General features: G+C 66.9%; 3 protein-coding genes across 5 annotated transcripts; all 3 read right to left on the bottom strand.

Annotated features, from left to right (window-relative positions):
• Window positions 1-1,186: 1,186 nt before the first annotated feature.
• Window positions 1,187-6,382, bottom strand: SSH3 (slingshot protein phosphatase 3). Its single transcript, XM_066551660.1, has 14 exons — window positions 6,332-6,382; window positions 5,364-5,422; window positions 5,076-5,241; window positions 4,490-4,608; window positions 4,356-4,427; window positions 4,201-4,266; window positions 3,632-3,820; window positions 3,417-3,510; window positions 3,205-3,333; window positions 3,081-3,127; window positions 2,854-3,000; window positions 2,073-2,273; window positions 1,611-1,860; window positions 1,187-1,532 (listed from the first exon to the last, which is right to left on the bottom strand). The coding sequence occupies exons 1-14, from the start codon at window positions 6,380-6,382 to the stop codon at window positions 1,338-1,340; spliced, it is 1,785 nt and encodes a 594-aa protein (XP_066407757.1). The 3' UTR covers window positions 1,187-1,337.
• Window positions 6,383-7,117: 735 nt separating this feature from the next.
• ANKRD13D (ankyrin repeat domain 13D) lies at window positions 7,118-13,046 on the bottom strand. Its single transcript, XM_066551562.1, has 15 exons — window positions 12,883-13,046; window positions 11,903-12,038; window positions 11,698-11,822; window positions 11,117-11,162; window positions 10,891-11,034; window positions 10,248-10,437; window positions 10,057-10,123; window positions 9,902-9,983; window positions 9,565-9,626; window positions 9,358-9,488; window positions 9,023-9,180; window positions 8,794-8,940; window positions 8,458-8,621; window positions 8,302-8,381; window positions 7,118-7,956 (listed from the first exon to the last, which is right to left on the bottom strand). The coding sequence occupies exons 1-15, from the start codon at window positions 12,970-12,972 to the stop codon at window positions 7,716-7,718; spliced, it is 1,863 nt and encodes a 620-aa protein (XP_066407659.1). The 5' UTR covers window positions 12,973-13,046; the 3' UTR covers window positions 7,118-7,715.
• A 1,051-nt stretch (window positions 13,047-14,097) lies between these two features.
• Window positions 14,098-21,231, bottom strand: GRK2 (G protein-coupled receptor kinase 2). 3 transcript variants are annotated; one of them, XM_066551694.1, is made up of 21 exons: window positions 21,065-21,231; window positions 20,087-20,163; window positions 19,454-19,527; window positions 19,125-19,226; window positions 18,841-18,915; window positions 18,320-18,381; window positions 18,071-18,122; window positions 17,852-17,943; window positions 17,590-17,689; window positions 17,432-17,510; window positions 17,215-17,345; window positions 16,838-16,932; window positions 16,653-16,760; window positions 16,512-16,578; window positions 16,253-16,353; window positions 16,061-16,127; window positions 15,888-15,983; window positions 15,649-15,811; window positions 15,434-15,570; window positions 15,248-15,361; window positions 14,098-14,997 (listed from the first exon to the last, which is right to left on the bottom strand). In XM_066551694.1, exons 1-21 carry the CDS (start codon window positions 21,175-21,177, stop codon window positions 14,836-14,838), a joined length of 2,067 nt encoding a protein of 688 aa, XP_066407791.1. In that variant the 5' UTR covers window positions 21,178-21,231; the 3' UTR covers window positions 14,098-14,835. The 3 variants fall into 3 exon arrangements, with proteins under 3 accessions (XP_066407791.1, XP_066407792.1, XP_066407790.1); XM_066551695.1 differs by having other exon boundaries at window positions 15,248-15,358; XM_066551693.1 differs by having other exon boundaries at window positions 15,248-15,570.
• Window positions 21,232-21,561: the final 330 nt, after the last annotated feature.

Raw genomic sequence — 21,561 nt, 5'->3', positions numbered from 1 at the left:
TATCTTAGTAGTGATGTCTTTTTAATTTTTAGCTAAATTTTTTTATGCTGCTAATTAGTATTTTTAAATTTTTCTAGCTATCCTCACAGAATACTGATTATGAATTAGTGTAGAGGTAGAGTTTTGGCTGCATTGGAGCATTGGAACTAGCAGTAATTTGGGATAAGGTGGGATAAAGTGGGATAAAGTGGGATAAGGTGGGATAAAGTGGGATGGGGTGGGATGGGTGGGGGGCCACCCACAACTCCCATCCCACTCGCACTGCAGGCTCCTGACCCTCTGGATCGCATTTTCCAGCTGGATCTGGTCCTGCTGTAGGAGCTGCAGTCCCTTGGATATCTTCTACGGGGACATAATTCCTCTGGAAGGCACAGGATGGAGGTGTTTAGGTGGACCCCCAAAATGAGCATTCTCACCCAGCCAACCCAGGGCTGTGCCCTCCTGGTGGGAAGAAGGAGGGAGATTCCCACTCTCCTCCTTGGCAGAGGGTCAGTCTCAGCCTGGTGGGTGTTCCAGGAAGTGGGGAAGTGTCTGGGATGGCTCCAGCTGCAAGAACAGCCCTGGGAGATGGAGATGGGACAGCAGCAGCCTCAGGGGCAGTTTCCAGCCAGGAACCTCCTTCCCTGGGAGGGTGGGTTTAAGTGGGATTTTGGGAAGAAATTCCTCCCTGTGAGGGTGGTGAGGCCATGGCAGAGATTGCCCAGAGAAGCTGTGGCTGCCCCAGCCTTGGAAGTGTTCAAGAGGATGGGGCTTGAAGCAACCTGGGATAGTGGAAAGTGTCCTGTGGGCCAGGGGTAACAACATGAAGGGACACCATGGTGGGAGGGGGCTGACACCACCTCACAGGGTGGCGGGGGGAGCACCTGGCTTTCCCCTCTACCATGGCCACAGCGAGCTGCGGGGTCTCTGTGTGCCTCAGTTCCCCGGTCCCGATTCCAGCCCAGGCCTAGGCCGCGGCCGTTGCCATGGCAACACGGAAGTTGTGCTCGCGCAAAGGCCGCCGGGAGTTGCAGTTCCCCCGTGCCGCACAAAATGGCGCCTCTGGGTCCCTGTGCCCGCCCGGTGTCTCCAGAGCGTTCACGCCGGTCCCTACTGGTAGCAGCCCACCCTCCAGGTGCTCAGGGTCACAAAGCCACCAGGGGCTGCCATTTCCACACTTTATTGCCAGTGCAGGAGCAGTGTCGGTGTTTGTGTGGGGCTGGGGCAGAGGCACGTCCCAGCCCCGGGGTGCGGGCAGGGCGTGGGCGTGCCGGCTCGATGACCACGCCCACATACGTAGGCCACGCCCACCCCTTGTTGCTATGGCAGTGAGACGGTGCTGACCCATGCCCCCCAAATTAAGGCGTGGGTTCATCCGTGTGGGCGTGGCCAGGTGTGTGGGTGTGGCCCTGGGTGTGGTCATCACTATGGGTGTGGTCGCAAAACGGGGCGGGGTCACCATCCATGCTGGCCTGGCGCACCACGCGGCGCGGGCGGGACGAGGGTCGTGACCTCGGGGAGGGACCCTCTGCTTCCTGTGTGGCCTCAAACACCTGACAGGGGACAGTGGGGTCACGCCATGCTGCTATCACCCCACAGCTGGACCCCCCTCCCGCCCTGACCCCGCTCACCTCCCCGGCCAGGGGCTCCCCCAGCAGCTCGAGGGGCTCGGGGGGCTCCAGCAGGCTGATGCTCCGCATGACAGAGCACAGGGAGATGCGGGGGCGCCGAGAGGCCCCCAGCAGCCCCGCTCCAGCTGCCTCCTCCTCGGAGGGCTGTGGGGACGCCAGTGGGGAGGACAGTGGGGACAGGCCACTCATGTCCTCCCTCGCGGTGTCCTCCTCGGGGTGCGCCCGTGGCTCCCACAGGCTGCTGTGCCGGCTGCCACAGAGCTGTCAATCAGCACCCGGCCACTCCCCCTGCTGGGAGCCACACCCCCTCGGCAGGGTGGGGCTCCCACGGGCTCCTCCCCCACAAAATTTCCCACACCTTTCCAGGTAGGGCACGGCCACTGCAGCCCCGCCCACCCACACAGAGGGGTGTGGTCACAACAGGCCCCACCCATCTGTCCCCACCCATGTGTCCCCACGCACCTGGCGCTCAGGATGCCCTGGTAGAAGTCGAGCTGGCGCATGAAGCCGGGGTTGGGCAGGACGCCGGGCCGGCAGTGCCGGACGTGCCGCAGCGCCCGCTCCAGGGGCCACCCGAACTCCTTCATGGCGTAGGCCAGCACCGTGGCGGCCGAGCGGCTCAGCCCCATGCGGCAGTGCACCAGCGCCCGGCCTCCCGCCGCCCTGCGGCACCCGCTGCTGGCACCACGGCACCGGCACTCGGGGACACCGTGTCCGCAGGGCTCACAGTGTCCCCGAGATGTCCAGGATCCCCAGAGCTCCCAGTGTCCCCAGCCATCCCAGTGTCCCCAGACCTCCCCCTGTCCTCCAGCCATCCCAGTGTCCCCAGACCTCCCCCTGTCCTCCAGCCATCCCAGTGCCCCAGAGCTCCCAGGATTCTCCAGCCATCCCAGTGTCCCCAGATCTCCCCCTGTCCCCAGCCATCCCAGTGTCCACAGAGCTCCCAGGATTCTCCAGCCATCCCAGGATCCCCAGGGCTCCCAGCATCCTCCAGCCATCCCAATATCCCCAGAGCTCTCAGCATCCTCCAGCTGTCCCAGTGTCCCCAGAGCTCTCCATGTCCCCAGCAGTCCCAGTGTCCCCAGAGCTCCCCATGTCCCCAGCCACCCCACTGCTCCCCAGGATCCCATGTCCCAGCACCTCAGTCATCAAGACCTCTCCCCATGTCCCCCTCTCCCCCACCCCACCTCCAGCCCCTGTGTCCCCGGTGTCCCCCATGGTGTCACTCCCGGTGCCCACTGACCGGACGCGGGAGAGGAAGAGGAAGGTGTCATTCCAGTGGGGCAGGAGCTCGGCCGCCTCCTCGTCGTATACCCGCACGTTCATGTACGTGAACAGCGCCGGGAAGAAGTTGTCAATCTCCCGCGCCACATTCAGGATGTGGGTGACCCTGCGGGGACATGAGTGACACCCCAGGGGCGGCCCGTGGTGGCCCCAGGCCACCCCATGGCAGTGCCACGCTGTTCTCACCTATTCTGCTGCAGCTCCTCCAGGTTGGCTGCGTTCCACTCGGAGCCCTGCATGGTGACAGCGGTGAGGGGAGGGGACACTGCCACCCGTCCCGCCCGCCATGCCCGCCATGCCCGCTGCCCACCAGGAAGAGGTGCGGGAAGACGCGGGAAGGCCGATCCATCTGCGCCAGCACCAGCAGCATCTCGTTGTCAATGAAGTCCTTGTGCTCGGCCAGGCTGTGCCCCGTGCGCCGCTCCAGCTCCTCCCGCACCTGGGCGCCACGCCGGGTGAGGGATGGCCCTGCCAGCCCTCCCCGTCCCCAGGACACCCTGCTGCCACCCCGGTGCCACCCACCTCCTTGGAGGTGACGTTCTCCAGGTCGGCGGCGGCCATCACCTCCCGCAGCAGCGCCCGCACGGCCTGCTCCGACAGCTCCGGCACGGCCGGCCTGCCACCAGCACCGCCGTGTCACCGCGGTCCCCTGCCCCACCCCGGCCACGCCCTGCCAGGCGCGGCAGCGATTGGCCGGCGGGCCGCGGGGTGTGGCGGGGCCGTGGCGGGGAGCTTACCGGAGGGGCGTGGGCGAGGCGGGGCGCACGGACTCGAGGTCGGCCATGGCCAGCCACTCGTTGAGGCAGCTCTGCTCGGAGCCCAGCGCCGCCGCGTAGCCGCGGGCCCAGGCCAGCGCGGGGCCGCCGGGGATGTGCCCACCGCGGGCCGCGTCCTCGCAGGCGCGGTGCAGCTCCTGCAGCGCGGCCCTGCCGCACAGCACCTGCCACCCTGTGCTGCCACCGCCACCCCGGCGCCACCCCCGCTGCTCTGTCCCCCTCGCTGGCCGTTCCCGGCGTGTGGGTGCCACCCAAGCCCTCCCCAGCTCCTTCTCCGTGCCCGTGGTGGTGCCCATGGTGATACCCAAATCCCCTGTGCCCAGGGTGGTGACGGCACCCCTCGTGTCCCCAGCGGTGCCACATCCCCCATGCCTGTTGTGCAGCTGAGATCCCCTGTGCCCCTGGCAGTGCCCGTGTCCCCAGTCCCCGAGGTGGTGCCCACCCCCCTGGTGCTCCCCATTCTACCCACACCCCCCCTGTGCCCAGGGTGGTCCCCACGCCCCCCGTGGCCACGCCCAGGCCTTGCTCACCACATGGTCTGCACAGAGATGGGCTTGAAGATGCGTGTCTCTCCCCCCGATGTCACACTGAACCCCCTGGGCATCAGTGGGACACACGTGGGTCAGGGTGGGCACCCTGACCCCTCTAGGCCCCTCCCTGTCCCAAAATTCCGTCCCGCCCTTACCCGTCGCCGTCGAGGAACACCTGGGTGTCGCTCCAGAGGGGCAGCACCATGCCCAGGGTGCAGCGGCTGGCCCTGGGGCAAGCAGGGGTCAGGGGGTGCCGACGCCTCCCCGGGCCCCCCCGCACCCCGCTCACCCCTCGTGGGCGAAATCCACTCCCAGCAGCGCCGTCTCCGCCTCGGCTCCCGCCTCCTCCGGCCGCACCAGCAGCAGGTACCGCACCCGCCGCGGCCGCGCCGACTCCAGCCGCACCGCCTGCCGGAATGGCGGGAATCCCGGGGGATCTGCCCCTTCCCAGGGCTCCCAGTGACCGGGGAGGAGCATCGCGCTGGGCCATGTCCCCTCCTCATCACTTCCCATTCCATCCCCATTCCCATCCCGTCCAGTCCCTATCACATTCCCCTACCCTTCCTCGATGTTACTGCTTCCCATTATCCCATCCCATCCTATCCAGTCCCCATCCCTATCGCATTCCCCCTTCCTCGATGTTACTGCCTCCATCCCCATCCTGTCGCCACCTTCATTCCATTCCCATTCCCATCCCCATCCCCATCCCCATCCCCATCCCCATCCCCATCCCTGCCTGTCCAATCCAGTCAACTTTTTCTCCGTGTCATGTCCCCATCCATATCCCATCCCCATCCCTGCTCCTGACCCCATCCATCTCTTTCCCTGTCCCCATGCCATCCCCGTGTTCCTGGAGGGGTGGATCTGTGTCCTACCAGTCGGATGGCGTCCTGGGGGCGCAGCAGCTGCATCATGAGGTGCAGGTGCCGCTCCTGCTGTCCCGGGGCCTGGCAGGGGGGCTCGGCCGGGGGGGGCTCGGCCGGGGGGGGCTCCTCAGCAGGCAGGAGCCGTGCAGCGCCCTTGACCACGACGAAGCTCTGCCTGGGGGGCAGGAGGGACCTGAGCACGCAGGGCACCCCCAGAGTGCTCCCCCAAGGGGGGGGAACTGTGTCCCCAGCCCACCCCAGTGTCCCCCACGCCGAGGTTTCGGAGCCCCCTCTCACCGTCGCTGCAGCTGGCCGCGTCTGGGAGCATCTTCCTCCTGCAAATTGGGAGTCAGTTCCTGGGGGAAATGTGACCCCAGGGCATGGAGCAGGCTCGGGGGTCCCACAAACCCCCACCAGCAGGGACACCACAGTCCAGTGACCCCCTAAACCCACCTCTGCCCCCACCAAATAGTGTGGGCCCCGGCGGGGGCATAGGGACCCTTTGGGGGTCCCACTGTGGAGATGGATCCCTGGGGACCCCCTCGGGATGGCGGGGGGGTGTCTCGTCCCTGTGCCCCCCATCCCTGGCTGGGTGCAAGCGCTGGAAGAGGCGGCCTGGGATGAGCACCCAGAAAGGCCCAGTGGTCACTGGGGGAGGCACTAGGGGACACCGGGACAGCGACGGGACTGGGAGAGGTGGCAAAGTGAGTGGGAGCAGCTTGGGACAAAACACCCCCATCCACACTCCATATTCCTTCCTTAGCTGTGGGAAAACCCCATCCGGGAGTACAGGAAACTCCAACGCGTGCTGGGGGCAGCTCCGCTCCCAGTAAACTCCCAGCAAAGTCCCATCGGAAGCGCCTGGGATGACCCCGCACCGGGAACGACCGGAGCAACTTTCACCCGTCCGGCCCCACGCTGGCACCCCCGGGACAGCGGCACCTTCTGCACCGGGACCTTCCGGAGCACCGGGAACCCCCGGGGCTCCGACAAGGCACCGGGATCCCCCGGACCGGCCCATTTCCCCAGGGCACCGGAATCCCCGAACCGGCCCGTTTCCCCAGGGCACCGGGACCCGCAGCAGCTCCGGGACGCCCCGGCCCGCTCCGTGCCCCCGCACCGGGGCCCCCGCGGCTCGGGGACAGCCCGCACTCCCCCGGGAGCCCCCGTGCCAGCCCACACCGGCACCTCCCGGGTCGCACCGGGACCCCCCGCCCGTCCCTGCCGGGATGAGCCGTCCCGGCCCGGGCCGGTGCCGCACTCACCGCGGGGCCCCCGGCGGAGCCCCCCGCCCGCCGCACCGTCACCAGCGCCATGCCCCGCCGCGCCGCCCCCCCGCACCAGGAAGCGCCGCCGCTGCCCCGCCCGGACGGGAACGAGAACGGGAGCGGGAGCGGGCACGGCCCCGGGCACGTCGCGGCACGGCTCGGCTCCCCCCGCCACGGCAACGCCGCGGCCGGGACCCCGGGAGCGCCGTCCGTCAGAGCGGCACCTCCCCGGTGCCCCGGAGCCCCCCCGGGCCCCACATCCGTGCGGACAAGGCGGGACTGACACTCCAGCACTTGAGACACCCCTGGATTCTCCGAAAGTGAGAACCATCCGAGGGTCCCTGGCTCTTGGGACCCTCCCTCAGTGTCCCAGAACATGTGATGCCTTCCCCAGATCCCCAGAAACTGTGGATCCCCCGAGGGACCCCAGCACCGGGGACATCCCAGGTTTCAGCCTGTGGGAATGCCCCAAGTGTCCCCAGCAGCTCACCCCCAAAGAATCCCTTGTGACCCCATGGGTCCCCAGCCAAGCCCCCCTCCCTGGGCAGGGGTCTTTTCCCATGTAATATAAACAAAATAAACCAATCCCGGGGCCAGGAATGGGGGCACAGGGCCAGACTGGGGGGAGCTGAGGAGGAGCAGCCCACTAGTGCCACCCACATGCTCACTGGATGAGCCCCATCACCTGAGCCCCACCCTAGCTGTAGGATCCATCCCTTCTCCCAGGCCCCACCCTGGGACACGCCACCCATCACGCCCCAGGCACGGACACACGTGTGTATATATATATATATATAATATATGTATATGTATATGTACAGACATTCGGGGCCCCCCTGCCCCCCACTGCCCCAAAGGAAGAGGCCTGGGGGTCCCCCAGCAGTCCCCCCCCACACTGCAGTGCCTTAAAATAGGGGTCACCTGCATCCCACGGGGACCCCCGGGTCCATCCTGTCCCCCATGGGTCACAGTACAACACCAAAGAGGAGGGGGTTCCCTAGGGAGGGCTCTGGGCACAGGGGTGTCCCCAGGTGAGGGTCCCTGGGCTGAGGTTTGAGCCTGGCGGGAGAAGAGCCCTGGATTGGGGGTCCCGGGGGTAGGAGGATCCCTGGATCAAATCCCCTGTGGGGGGCTGTACCCACATCAGGGGGGTCCCCATCACGGGGGGGGCCATCCCAGCACTGGCTGCTCCTCAGGCAGGGCTGTGCCCGCCCTGGGCCATCCTGGTGTGGGACAGCGCCCGCACCGGGGTGTCCCTATCCCTGCAAGGGGTGTTCCCACGTGGGACATCTGCGTCCGTGCGCGGGCTGACCCCACATGGGACACCCCGGTCCCTGCGTGGGACGTCCCTGTGCCGGCGTGGAGCGCCCGGGGCCGGGCGCTACTTCTCGGTGAGGGAGAGGCGCAGGATGCGCTGCAGCTCCTCGTCCTCCTCGCGCCGCCGCCGCTCCCGCTCCTCCTGCTCCCGCTCCGACAGCGCCATGGCCAGGCGCAGCTGCTCCGCAAAGCTGCCGTACCCGGGGGGGCCTGGGGGGCTCCCGCCGCCCGCTCCCGGGGGGCTCCCGGCGGCCGGGGGCTCAGCGCTGGGCCCGGCCTGCAGCAGCATGCTCTCCTGCAGCGCCCTGCGCAGGGGACAGCAGCGGGGGTGGTGGCATGGGAGCACAGCCGTGTCATGGGAGCCACACCCCCTCTGGCACACCTGTGCCCCACCCTTGGAGGCCACACCTCCTTCACAGCCCATAAATGGCCTGGAGAGCCATGCCCCTCCCCACATGCCCCACCCAGCTGCTAGCCACATCCACACCTGCGGTTAGCCGCGCCCATTATGACCACACCCTTTGCACAGCCTTTCAGCCCCTCCCCTGACCACGCCCTGACACCTTTAACCCCTGCCCCTTCCAGCTCGGCCCCGCCCAGGTGAGGTGGGTGTGGCGCCCCAGGCCACGCCCCCACGGATGGAACCTCACCTTTCCAGCTGCAGGTCCTCATCGTAGGGCGGCGGCTCCGCGCCGGGGCGGGTGTTGGTCAGCGCCTCCCAGATGGTCACCTGTGGGGTGTGGCCACGTGTTAGGGGCGTGCCCAGGTGCGTGTGGGGCGTGTCCAGGGAAGGGGCGTGGGCGCACCTGGTCGGTCTCGGTGCCGGCGTCCAGCAGGCTCTGCTGGATGGCGAACTGCAGCAGGTCGTCGTCCTCGTCGCGCAGGGGCTCGCTGCGCCCCGCGCCCAGCACTGTGTACCCCGCCGGCACCTCGAACACGCCCGCCTCCACCTCGCATGGGAACGGCCACGCTGCCGCGCACGGCCAGCCGTCAGCACCGCCCACGGCTGTCCCCGTGGCACCCCACGGCACCTCACGGTGCCCCACAGCACCCCGCAGCTCCCCACAGCATCCCCTGACACCCCACGCCCACCCCGTTCTGTATCCATGGAATCCCAGCCCTCCCTGGCCCCTCAGCCTCACCTCTGGGCCCTGAGGGTTGGGTGCCGGGGGAGTGGGCACCGGGGGGCTCCTGGGGGGCGCAGATCCGCACGGAGCCCAGGGGCTGGTCACACCCGCACAGGTTGCTGAAGGTGATGCGGGCGTTGAGCACGTGGAACAGGGGGATCTCTGCGGGTACAGGCGCCAGTTGAGGCCCCAGTGAACTCCTGTCCCTGTATATCCCGCCCCAAATTAAGTTTTTCCCTCTCACCAATCTTGACGGGGAAGCCAGGGGGCAGCTTGAGGGTGATGAAGTCGCGCAGTTTGGCGAAGTGGGCGTTGGAGATGGCCATGAGGTCGATGATGGGCGTCACCTGCTCTGCCAGTGACAGCGGGTGCTGCTCGCACAGCCACAGCGTCGCCTTGAACCTGCCCGGGCACCACCGTGGGCATGGGGACCCGCCGGGGCCACCAGCACCACCCCCGTGCCACTGCCCTGGCCACACCCCCGAGGTACAGACAGCGGCATGGCCCCGAGGACTCTGTCACCATCCCGAGGACTCTGTCCCCACCCAGTATGGCCCGACCCCGGGGCGGTGGCCTCACCTCTGCACCTTGCTGGACATCTCGATGGGGCGCCCGATGTTGCGGGTCTCCAGGTCAAAGTGGGGGTCGAAGTACTCCTCGGGGGTGATGGCCGTGGGGTTGGTGGGGCTGGCAGCCTGCAGGACAGGTGCCTGGGTGGACAGTAGCACCACTCAGCCCCGCTGGAGAGCCCCAGTGTCCCCAGGGACCCCCAGGATGGCCACTCACCCCGTTGTGGGTGCCGTGCTGCTGCGCGATGCCCAGGAAGGAGTGGAAGGGGGTCTTGGAGCCTGGGGGGAGAGGGGGGTGCAGGGTGAGGTGTGGGCAGTGGGAGGGACTCCCAGGGCTGTCACCCGTCACACCCCTCATGAGTGGCACACTGTCCCATGCCTGTCACATTATCCCCACAGTTTCCCACACCTGACATGTCACACCCCACACCCACAGTGTCCCACACCTGACATGTCACACCCACAGTGTCCCACACCTGACACCCAAGCCACCCAGGAAGGGTGGCGTGTCCCCACCGTGTACAGGCCCCCTGATTGGCTGACAGGGCTGTCACCTTTGCTGCGTGACTTGTCCTGGTCGGAGAGATGCTCTGTCCTGGTCTTGGTGACCAGCTCCACGTTGCTGGCACTGTACACCTGTGTGGGGACACCGTCAGGCCTGCCACACTCCAGGCTGTCCTCAGCATCCCCCCCACGTCTCTGTGCTCACCTTGGCCTCGTAGCCGCTGACCACCTCCATCTTCTCCGAGCGCCAGCCCCAGATCCCAGACTTGTTCCTGGGGGAGCGGGGAGGCCTCACTCACCCTCTTGCACCAGCGCTTCCTTCCCCTTCGCCCGCGCTTCCCCCTCGCACGGCCCCTGCTTGCTGAGAGCTCCCCTCCCTTCCCCTCCCCTCCCCACCTCTCGAAGGCGATGTTCCGGGTGTCCAGGTGTGTGGACACGATGGGCGAGGTGAGCCGGCCGGCCACGTGCTCCTCGCTGGGCTGCATGGCCGCCAGCAGCAGCTCGGGCTCGTGCAGGGCCAGCGCCAGTGTCTCTGTGTACACCACCTGCTTGTCGTGGTCCACCTCCATCACCACGGCCCCCTCGTCTGCGTGGGGACACCGCAGGGCTCAGCACCCAGCCCCCCCATGCCCTGGGGGACACTGGGGGGCCGCGGGGATTGGGGGTCCCTTGTAAATGCGGGAACTGAGGTGGTTCCCTCAGGGAGAACTAAGGTTTCCTGGGGGAGATCTGGGGAATTGGGGGTCCCCTGGTAAAAGAACTGAGGTGTTCCCCTTGGGAGGGGGGAACTGGAATCCCACGTGGTCCCTAGAGGGGATCTGGGAGGTCCTTATGGGAGTATTCATAGTGCAGAGGGTCTGGGGGATCTCCAGGGAGGTCCCTGTAGGGAATCTGGGGTCTTTACAGGGGCGCACTTATATTGCAGGGGGTCTGTGGCTCCCCACAAAGACTGGGGGGCCCCCAGGGAATCCAGAGCGGGGTGCAGGGGGCCCCGGGGCTCCCCAGGGTGAAAGAGGGGCCGCGGGGGGCTGGAGCTGACCTTCCCCCTTGAAGATGTAGCTGCGGCGGCCGCGCTGCCACGTCATGTGCTCGAAGCCCAGCAGGGTGGTGTCCACCCGCAGGCTCTCGCCGCGCTTCCACACGCGGTACACGTCGCTGGGACACACCTTGGACACCAGGGGCACTGCGGGCACAGGGACCCGTCAGCCCCGCGGCCGGGGGGCCCCTGGGGACCCCCTTCCCCCGCCCAGCCCGGCCACGCTCACCCCAGCTTGTGAACTCCCACTTCATCTCCACGTAGAAGTCGGATGCCTGGAAGGGATGAGGAGAACGGTGGGGGATGTGGAGGGGCTGGGGACTCCCTGATAAGGTCACTGGAGAGGGGGGAAGTCTGGGGAGAAGGGATGGGGGTCCCTGTTGGGGTCCTGGGTGGGGATCAGAGAGACTGGGGCCATTAGTGCAGGTCCACAGGGAAGGATAAGAAGCAAGTCCCAGAGGAAAAGGATAAGCAGGGGGTCCCCAGGGAAAGAAGAGAGTCAATGGGGGCTTCTGGGGAGAATTTGGGGTCCCTTCTCAGACCACTGAGGACATGGGAAGTCTGGAGAGCAGGGGTGGGGATCCGTATTGGGGTTCTGGGTGGGGATCAGGACAATGTGGGGTAGTGGGTTGGATAGGCAGGGTGTCCCTGGGGAAGGAGGGGGATCATGGAGGAGACGGGGGGCCTGGGGAGACTTGGCGGGTCTCTGCTGGAGTCACTGGAGATGGGGAGTCTTGAGCCAAGGGATGGGGCTGGTGGGTGTCCCTGGGAGGGCTCTGGGCTGCAGGGGGCAGTTCTGGGGGGCTGTACCCGCCGCAATTTGCTGAGCAGCTCGGGGATGCCGGCCAGGCGCCGCGTTGCCCGCTGGTAGTCACGGTACTGGAGCACCAGCTGCACCATCTCGGGGTCCCCCGTGCTCACCGCCTCCTGCAGCACTGGGGACACGGGGTGCCATCAGCCGGAGGCCACCCGCCCCCCTGGATCGTGTCCCCAATCCCCCGAGGTGTCCCTGTACCCGTCCATCCATTGGCGTTCTCCCGGCCCACGTTGGCGTTGTGCCGCAGCAGCACCCGCACCGACTCCAGGTGGCCCAGGGACACGGCCAGCTCCAGGGGCGTGCGGCCACGCGGGTCTGTCAGCTCCACGTCGTGCTGGAAGGGTGCTGGGGTCACTGTCCCCTCCCCGTGCCACCCCTGCGTCCCCCATGCTCCCAAGGCCTGCTGCTCCCTGCCCCCCCTTCTCCCAGTGCAGCCAACCCCATCCCAGCGCTCCCATTTGCTTCCAGGCCTTTGGTGCTACAGTCCGTTATTATCCCAGTGTCACCAGTTCTTCCAGTGCCACCAGTTCTTCCAGTGCCACCAGTCCCCTGAGTCCCAGTCTCCCTGGTACTCCCAGTCTCCACACCACTCCCAGTCTTGCTCCAGCACTCCCAGTTCCCCCAGATGCTCCCAGTGCTGTCCCCCCCACCCAGCGCCGCCAGCTCCCCGTGCTCCCAGTTTTCCCAGCCTCCCTCCAGTTTCCCCAGGGCTCCCAGTTCTCCCATCCCATGTGCCCCATCTCCCTTAGTGCTTCCAGTCCCTCTGCAACGCTCCCAGTCTTCTCCCCAGTGCTCCCAGTGCCCCGTGTCCCCAGCCTTCCCTAATGCTCCCAGTCTCCCTCCAGGGCTCCCAGACCCTCAAGGGTCCCCATCCCCACAGTGATCCCAGTATCTCCCAGTGCTCCCAGCCTCTCAAGGGTCCCCGTCCCCGCAGTGTTCCCAGTATCTCCCAGTGCTCCCAGTCCTTCCAGCCCTCCCAGCATCCCCCCTCCCCCCCCCCCCCCGCGCACAGCATTCCCGGTTTTCCCCAGCGCTCCCAGTCCCCCCACCCCCGCGCTGCGGGTCCCGCCGTTCTCCCTCCCATCCCCTCCCGCCCGTTCCCGTTCCCGGTGCCGGTGCGTGGGGGGGTGCCCGCTCCCCGGCGCCGCTCCCGGTGCCGCTCCCGGCGCCGTTCCCACCGTCCCCGCGCGCAGGGCGCTGTCCAGCGCCTGGTGCCGGTTGTGCCAGACGAGCCGGTGCAGCGGGAAGGTCTCGGCGGGCCGGGCCATCCCGGCACCATGTCCCCGGGGCCGCCGGGGCGGACGGACCGGGCCGCAGCGCGGGGCCTGCCCGCAATGGCTGCGCGGGGGCGGCGGCGGCGCAGCGCGGCGGCGCGGGGCGGGGCCGCACCGGGCACCGGCAACCGGGAACAGGCAACGGCACCGGCGGGGGGCAGCGGGAAACGGGGACGGCATCGCCGCCGGGAACGGGCACTGGCAAAGGGAGCGGGAAAAGGGAAGGGGCATTGGCACCGGGCACGGGCACCGGCAAAGGGAGCGGGAACGGGGCTCCGGGAAGGGGAACAGGCACCGGGCACGGGAATGGCATTGGCACTGGCACGGGAACGGGCAGCAGGAAAGAGAACGAGGGGTCGGGAGTGGGGCACTGGAAACGGGAATGGGAGCAGGCACTGGGAACGGCACCAGCACCGGGAACCGCGATTGTGGGCACCGCCACTGCAGCAGCACCGGGAATGCAACTGGAGCCGGCACCGGCCACAGCCTGGGGCCGCACCCTCTCACACTCTCCCATCGGGATTGAAACCAGGGACCCCCTGGCCCCCAGCTGACCCCCGGTACGGGGGGCTGCCGGTGCCCGGCCTCTCCTGCTGGACACCCTGAGGGGCCCCAGGGCTCCCTGACCCCTTTGACATCATAACATCAGCGGAGGGGTACCTGGTGCTCAGGACCGTCGTGCATCCAGCCCTGGGTTCATCCCATCCCATCCCATCCCATCCCATCCCATCCCATCCCATCCCATCCCATCCCATCCCATCCCATCCCATCCCCAGGAATGCTGGAGCACCAGCCCAGCTGCACCGCGCCCTGACACACTGCCTGCAGGCAGGGTGTGGGCAGGAGAGGTGGCACCTGCACTGCCTGATGACAAGTGACAGCCAAGATCATCCGTGGGGACAGAGCAGCAATGGGGGACACAACCTCCAGCAGCCCACGCTGGCTCGGGATCCCCATCCTGTGGGGCTTGGGGATGCTCCAGTATGTCCCCAAAGTGCTGGTGTGTCCACAGCGGGACAATCAGGAATCTCCCACACCACAGGAGGTGACAAGGACTCCAGGCCACCCTCAGCGGGCGTGGAGCCATCTCTCCCTCCCACAGTGAGCTGGAGCTGGATGGTATTTTTTGATCTTTTTATTATAAAAACTCTTTTTTTTGGCATTCTCACATCTCTGCTCATGAAAACCTCACTCACCCATTGCCTCTGCCCTGCCCCGTGCCCCCCCTGCCAAGTGCCCCCCCAGCCCCGGGAGCACAGCGACCAGAGACTAATATTTACAGATGCTGCTGGGGTCAGGGGGGCAGGGGGCACCCCTGTGCCCACCCGTGGCTGGTTTAAGGGGGTCCCACCCGCTTCTTTCCCCTCAGGAGGGAGGGCAGCGGGCTGGGAGTGCCCCGGGGCGGGGCAGGAGGGGCAGTGGCAGAGCAGGGGGCGCAGGGGACCCGTGGCACAGTATTTACAGGGGGTCCCCCCGGGCACACGCTCACTCACACACAGCCACACACGCACACGAGGGGGTGCCACCCACGGGACGGGCACAGCCACGCAGGGAGGGGGGGACATGCCGGCTGGGGACCCCGCCGGCCCCTCTGGCACGCACAGCACTGGGGAGCAGGCGGGAGGGACGGGGGCTGCCTTCATCTGAGCCGGAGAGTTCCTGCAGGGCCGGGGGGCACGCCGGGGAGAAGGTGCCAGGCCACGTGCCCGCGGTGTCACCGCGCCCCTGGGTGACACCGGCACCGGGCGCGTCCCCTCCCCGCAGCCCCCGGGCACACGGAGAGCGGGGGACACGCGGGAACCCAACCCAATAAATTAGAGGTGGGGTGGGAACGGGGGAAGGGGGCGTGGGGAGGGGTCAGAGCCCGTTGTGGGAGCGCTGGATGAAGGGCACTTTGCTGAGCTCCACCACGGGTGAGCGCGGCTTGTTCTGCATGCGGGGCACCCGCTGCAGCAGCTGCTGCGCCTGGCGCTGCGCCTCCCGCAGCTCCTTCCGCCACTGCACCAGCTCGGGGTCGCTCTGCGGGGCAGGCAACTGGGTCAGGAGCGGGGACAGGGCAGGGCACAGCGTGGCTGGGCCACCCCACGGTGCCAGGGCTGTGGGGTTGCCCCATGTTTTCAGTGCTGATGCCCTGGGAGGACTAAACATGCAAGTGGCCAGCAAGAGGTGGCTATTAGCCAGCTGGGGGGGTGGCTAGCAGGAGCAGGGGGGATGGCTAGCAGGCAGCAGGAGGTGGCCAGCAGCCAGGGGGACAGGGGGACGCACTCACATCGCACTGCAGCACGAATTGCTTGCCCCCGCGGATGCGGAGCAGGATGCACTTGCGCTCCTTCACCTGCGTCTCCTCCACTGAGTCGATCTCCTCCATGGTGAGCAGGGACTGCTGGGGGGACAGGCTCAGCCCGGTCCCCCAGGCGCCCCCCAGCCCTGCCCCCCAGTGCTGTGCCCCCCTTACCGGTGACTCGCCCTCCCCGCGCCACTCCAGGCGGTTGGGGAAGAGGTAGAAGTAGCGGCGCTGCCATTGCGTCAGGAAGGGGTTGCCCAGCTTGGCCATGTAGCCGTGCATGATGCAGTCCTTGCCCATGGCGTACTCTGGGATCACAGGCAGGTGGGATCAGCACTGGGATGGGGCCAGGGGTGGTTCAGGGCGGGGGTCCCAGTCCCACTCACCCTCCTCGTGGCCCAGCTGCTTGTTCTTGGCCTTCTTGCGGGCCTCCAGCTTGTCGGTGTCGGCGTTGACAGCGTCAAAGACGGTCTCAGTGACCTCCTGCTGCCAGCGCTCCGAGATGGTGAGCGGGAAGTTGCGGTACAGCTCCTGGTCGCTCTCCAGCAGCTGGGAAGGGTGGGATGCTGGGGTGAGGGGCTGTGGGTCACCCCACACCCTCACGCTCGGCCCCTGGGCCCGGTACCTTGATGCCCTTGGTGTCCTCCTCGTCAAAGGAGCCGATGTCAAAGGCGTCGGCCGCATTCACCTCGCCACGGGGTGGGACGAGGGGTGGTGGGTACTGTGGGCAGCAGGGGGGGTCAGAGGGGTGGCTTGTGTCCTTGTCCCTGTCCCCAGCCATGGGCACACACCCCTCACCTTCTGCAGGAACACCATCTGCCAGTCCAGGCCCTTGAAGAAGGGCTCTTCCTTCACCTCCTGCGCCCTGCGGAAGGAGGAGGGCGGGTGAGCATGGCCGCAGGGGGACTGTGCCAGCACACCTTGTCCCATCCCCTGGGGGCCATGCCAGCACACCTTGTCCCATCCCCTGGGGACCTCGGGGACACTCACCCTCGGCCCATGCAGCCCAGGCGTCGGTTGACATCCCGCTGCAGCAGCCCCTCGAGCAGGGAGCGCAGCTCCGGGGAGAAGGAGTCCGGCAGCTCCACGGCCTGTGGGAGATTCGATGAGATCACTGCTGAGCGGGGACAGGGACACACGGTGACACACAGCTGGGCACAAACACGTGCTCCAGGCAAAGACCAGCTGTCCCTGACCCCCTGTGTGCTTCCCACGTCCTGCCCACAGCCCCCTCAGTGCCCCCACCCACCATAGTGAGGGTCATCCGGTCAATCTCGTGCTTGTCCTTCGTCTTGTGCTGCCGGAACGGGCTGTGCCTGTGGCGTGGAGGGAGAGGGGGCTCAGCAGTGCCCAGCTGTGCCCAGCTGTGTCCAGCTGTGCCCACACTCACCCCCGGAGCAGCTTGAAGAGCATGCAGCCCAGCGAGAACCAGTCGGCGCTGCTGTCGTAGGCCACCCCCTTCTGCAGCACCTCCGGCGCCATGTACCCATGGGTGCCCCTGGGGAGGGGGCACAGGGGGGTCAGGGGCCGCCCCAGGCGCGGGGGCAGGGCGGGCAGGGGTGTGGGCACACTCACACGCTGGCGTGGGGCTTCTTCTTGGAGAAGTCGCAGGCCAGGCCCAGGTCAGAGATGCGGACGTGGCCGAACTCGTCCAGGAGGATGTTTGCTGGCTGCGGGGACACCGGGGGACACCCTGAGCCCCAGAGCGGCCCGTGGGTATGGGGTGGTGAGCCTGGGGGGCTCTCTGGGATTTGGGGGTGTCGGAGTGCCCCCAAAGTCTCAGGGCACCAATGGATTTTGCTGTTGGGGGTGTCCATTAGAGCTGAGGGTGCCCTCTGGGCACTCCCACCTCATTCTGAGGGCAGGGTTTGTGACACTGTGGGTGCCCACAGGGCGGAGCAGGGGGTGCTAAAGGGATGTCCTGGGGATGTCCTGCAGGTGGGGACGGTCACCTTGAGGTCACGGTACACCACGAAGCGGCTGTGCATGTGCTCCAGGCCCAGGATGATCTCGGCCGCGTAGAACCTCATCTCCACCTCCGAGAAGACGCCATGCTGGGACAGGTGATAGTGCAGGTCCCCCCCTGTGGGGACAGGGACTGGCTGTCACCTGGAGCAGCTGTGGCAGGGGGCTCTGTGCCCTGGGAGTGGCTCAGGGCCGGGGTCTCACCATTCATGAGGTCGAGGATGAAGCTGAGCTTGTCGGGTGTGTGGAAGGCGTAGGACATGCACACGATGAACGGGCAGTCCTGGTGGAGACACAGGGTCACCCTCCCCATCCCTGTCCCCTGCCACTCTGTCCCCAGCCCAGCACCCGTGTCCCCTCACCCCAGTGCTGACGAGAGACAGCATGATGCGCTCGTTGAGGGCCAGCGTCTCGCCCTGCTTCATCTTGATGCGTTTCTTGTCCAAGCACTTCATGGCGTACCTGGGGGGGACATGGAGTCCCTGCAGCCACAGTGTCCCCACAGCAGGGCCAGCACCCACAGCCATGACAGCTCCCCAACATGTGCCACCACAGCAACGCCACTGGGCCCCCCCAGCACCCCAAACCCCAGGCGGGCCCCTGGGTGCCGGGGCATTCCGTTACATTTTGCCCGTGTCCGCTTTCCGGCAGCCGTAGACCTCCCCAAAGCCGCCGCGGCCAATGATTCGGTGAACGCTGAAGTCGTTCATGGTGAGCTGAGGAGGAGACTATCGTGAGCCTGGACACCGAGCCCTGCCCCAGTTTTCCCAGGTGAGGGACACAGAGGCTCCCTGGAAGCACATCCTGCTCCCTGGGAGGTGAGGGGCAGGGGTTCCTGCTCACATGGATGTTCAGCTCCACGTTCTTCCACTGGCAGAACCGTGTGAACTTGTCACTGCAAGGAAGAGCAGAGGGGGCAAGAGTGGAGATCCCGGAGAAACACGGCCCTCAAAGACTCCCTGGATTTGTCTGCAGATAGGGAGCACCCCGCAGGACACTTGGGAAAGGAAGAGACCCCCGAGTTCCCAGTGTGGGCTGCGACACAGTGGGATGGGACACCCCAATCTGCATGGGAATTTCCTCCCAGCTCACCTCTCAATGAATTTCTGGAAGATGCCCCCACGCAGGTTCTGGCAGATCTCCTCAATGTAGGGCTGGGGAGGACACAGGGCTCAGTGCTGGGTCCCCAGGGCCACCCAAGTCACCCTGATCCAATCATTACGTGGGGTCTCCTCCACCCCTGGGATTTCACATCCCCCCACTGCCACTTCCAGGCCCCTGGGGATGCTTCTGCCACCTCACTCTCTGGGAACCCCAACATCACCAGCCCTGGGGACCCCTAGGATGACATCCAGGGATCCAATCACCTCCCTCTGAAGGCCCCCTGCCACCTCCAGCCCCCAGTCTCCCATCACCCCATGGGGACTACAAGCAATTCCCCCTCACTCCCAACATTCTGGGGACCTTCTCACCATTCCTCGGCGTCCCCATTCCTCCTGGGACACCCCCCTCCCACTTTCAGGGACTCCTGTCACCCCCAGCCCCCTCTAAGGATTAACCCTCTGAGTGTTACAGGTGGCAAGGACCCCTTCCCTGTCCCAGGTGATGCCCACCTGGAAGAGATCTGGGGGCACCTGCTTCTTGCTCAGGCGGCTCTGGACGTGCTCCGTGGCGCTCTTGGAGAAGGGCTGTGAGGGGGACAGGACCGTGTCACCTCGGGCAGAAGGGACAGCAGCCAGGCAGGGCTGCACCAGGCAGGAATCCACAGAGGAAGCCCCATCCACAGGGCTGGGATGTGGCTCCCGGGATGGAGCCTGTGGGGGGTGTGGGGCTGCCCCTGAGGACACTGTGGGCACGGTGGGGACACCCCTCCCACCCTGCTGCCCAGGGCACTCACGTGGGAGCAGGCCAGCAGCTCCTTCATGATGTAATGGTCGAAGATGTGGCGGCTGCGGGCGGCTCGCTCCTCCTCCGAGTCCAGCTTCTCGTACTTCTTGATCTGGAGAGGGCACAGCTCCAGTGGCACAGGGGCACGTGGAACACTGAGAATTGTGGCCCCTCTGGGTGCCAGGTCCCATGGGAGGGGTTATCCCATCCCCTCAGACAGTGTCTCCCACCTCCCTGGGCACCATCACCTCGGGTGGTGCCCTTGGCACCGTGTCCAAGGAGGTACCAACCCCACTGCTGGTGCACACAGGGGGCTGTCCCTGGGTCCCCCTGTCTCACCTCCTCATAAAATTCCATCAGGGGCTTGGCCTCCTCGGCCTGGTTGAAGGCGAAATCCCGGAAAAGCAGATAGCCTGCAGGGACAGAGCCACAGCATGAGAGGTGACAGCCCCCAGGACAAGGGACACGGGGACATCCCCTGGGCCTGCCCAGCCCTGCTGCCACCCCAGTGCCAGGCCTGGGGAAGTGCCAAGCAGGGACCGGTGAGGACGTGGCAGGGTGACAGGGTGACAGGGCCCCAGCTGGAGTGGGGAGCAGCACCCCGGGGCAGTGAGGGGCTGCCGTGGGGCATGGTGGGGGCAGGGGCACGGGCGGGCACACGGAGCAGGGCGGACGTGCCCGGAAACCGCCGGAGCAGCAGGAGGAAGTGAGAGGCGCTTCCTGCCCCGGACGGTTTGTGCTGGTGTGGGGGGAAGTGACAGGACAGGGGACACAGGGTGGGGAACGTGGCGCAGCCCCCCGGCACCCCTGCCCAGCCTGGCCCCACACCCCCCCTGCCATCCCCGTGGCCACTCTCGCTGTCACAGTGGCCACCAGTGCTGTCCCCAGCCCACCCACGCTTACCCCTGGGCTTGTGGCTGCTGGCCCGGGTGTCCCCTCGTGTCCCCCACAGCCCCCGTGTCCCCAGCTCACCGATCTTCTGCGTGAAGATCTTGTCAAATGTCACCTCTCCCCGGTCCTCCAGGTACTTCTGCATGACGCTGCGGATGCTGGGGACACACGGGAGGGGCTCAGCCGTGCCCCCGATGGACCCCTGCTCCCCACCCTCCTCTCCTGCTCCTCCCGTGTCCCCAAGCCCCGGTGGCACGCATGTCCTGCCATCCTGTGTGTCCCCAGCCCAGTGGGGCACGTTGTGGGTGCCAAGATCACAGCGTGTCCCATGCACCGGGGCCCAAAGGAGGGTGGGGACGAGTGTCACCCCAAAAAAGCCTCACAGGTGCCTGGCAGTGAAGGCACAGGAGGGCACCGGGGTCTGGCACGGGGTAGGGGGGACTGTGACCCTCGGCACACCTGGGTACAGGTGTTTGTGAGTGTGTGTGTGTGTGTGTGTGTGTGTGTGTGTGTGTGTACACATGGGTGTGACACGGCAGCCACAGAAGGGACACACAGCTGGGTGGGACAGCAGGATGTGTGCGTGTCCGTGTGTCTGTGTTTGTGCGTCCCTGTGTCAGGCAGGAAGTGTGTGTGTGTGTGTGTGTGTGTGTGTGTCCATGTCCGTGTGTGTGTCTGTGCAACAGGCGTGACACTTGTGTGTCCATGTCCGTGTCCATTTCCGTGTGTGCGTGTCCATGTCCGTGTGTCTGTCTGTGCAACAGGCGTGACACTTGTGTGTCCACGTCCGTGTCCATATCCGCGTGTGTCCATATCCTTGTGTGCCCATATCTGTGTGTGTCCACGTCCGTGTGCGTCCATGTCTGTGTGTCCATATCCGTGTGTGCCCATGTCCGTGTGTCAGGCCAGGTGTGACCGGCACACACGTGTGCGGGAGGTGTTCGTGACCCGCGGGCGCGTGCGAGCGGTACCGGGAAGGGGTGACCGAGGGACCGGGGGTGGCGGACGGACGGACAGACGGACGGGCGGACAAGCGGAGGGGCAGCGGCGGGGCCTCACCTGGGCTCGGGCAGGACGATCCTCTTGCTGGCGCGGGCGGCGGGCGCGGCGCGGCTCTTCTCCATGGCCATCAGGTAACTCACGTCCGCCAGCACCGCCTCCAGGTCCGCCATCGTGCCCCGCCGCCGGCCCCGCCGCCGGCGCCGCACCGGCCCCGGCCCGACCCGACCCGCCGGCCCCGGAAGCGGAACCGCGCCCGGAAGCGGAACGGGGCCGGAGAGGAGCCGGGCGGAGGAGCGGGGAGCGGCCGGGAGGGGCTCGGCGGCCCCGGGACGCGGGCGGCGGCAGCGCCCGGAGCGGCGGGAGCGGAGCGCGGAACGGGGCGCGGCCGCACCGGGGCGCGGGGCGGGGACAGCGGGGCTGGGCGGGGACAGCAGCGCCGCCACGCCCGCCCGGGAGGGGCCGTGACACCCACCGGCTGTGGCACTGGCCGTGTGTGTGACACTGGGTGTGTGACACTAGGTGTGTGACACTGGGGGTGTGTGTGTGACACTGGG

The sequence above is a fragment of the Molothrus aeneus genome, chromosome 6 (assembly GCF_037042795.1).
Source record: "Molothrus aeneus isolate 106 chromosome 6, BPBGC_Maene_1.0, whole genome shotgun sequence".
Taxonomy (NCBI): domain Eukaryota; kingdom Metazoa; phylum Chordata; class Aves; order Passeriformes; family Icteridae; genus Molothrus; species Molothrus aeneus.
This window is presented reverse-complemented; position numbering and strand designations above follow the sequence as displayed.

Excerpts from the sequence above, each read along its gene's own strand:
- SSH3 (XM_066551660.1), bottom strand. The coding sequence starts at position 6,382 with ATGGCGCTGGTGACGGTGCGGCGGGCGGGGGGCTCCGCCGGGGGCCCC. Across the intron at positions 5,423-6,331 it reads GCTCCGCCGGGGGCCCCGCG|GAACTGACTCCCAATTTGCA; the intron begins GTGAGTGCGGCA and ends CATTTCCCCCAG. Across the intron at positions 4,267-4,355 it reads GTGTTCCTCGACGGCGACGG|GGGGTTCAGTGTGACATCGG; the intron begins GTAAGGGCGGGA and ends ACTGATGCCCAG.
- ANKRD13D (XM_066551562.1), bottom strand. The coding sequence starts at position 12,972 with ATGGCCCGGCCCGCCGAGACCTTCCCGCTGCACCGGCTCGTCTGGCAC. Across the intron at positions 10,124-10,247 it reads CGGAACATCGCCTTCGAGAG|GAACAAGTCTGGGATCTGGG; the intron begins GTGGGGAGGGGA and ends CCGCTCCCCCAG. Across the intron at positions 9,627-9,901 it reads GGACAAGTCACGCAGCAAAG|GCTCCAAGACCCCCTTCCAC; the intron begins GTGACAGCCCTG and ends CTCTCCCCCCAG.
- GRK2 (XM_066551693.1), bottom strand. The coding sequence starts at position 21,177 with ATGGCGGACCTGGAGGCGGTGCTGGCGGACGTGAGTTACCTGATGGCC. Across the intron at positions 19,528-20,086 it reads GATCTTCACGCAGAAGATCG|GCTATCTGCTTTTCCGGGAT; the intron begins GTGAGCTGGGGA and ends CTGTCCCTGCAG. Across the intron at positions 16,933-17,214 it reads TGGTGTACCGTGACCTCAAG|CCAGCAAACATCCTCCTGGA; the intron begins GTGACCGTCCCC and ends GTGTCCCCGCAG.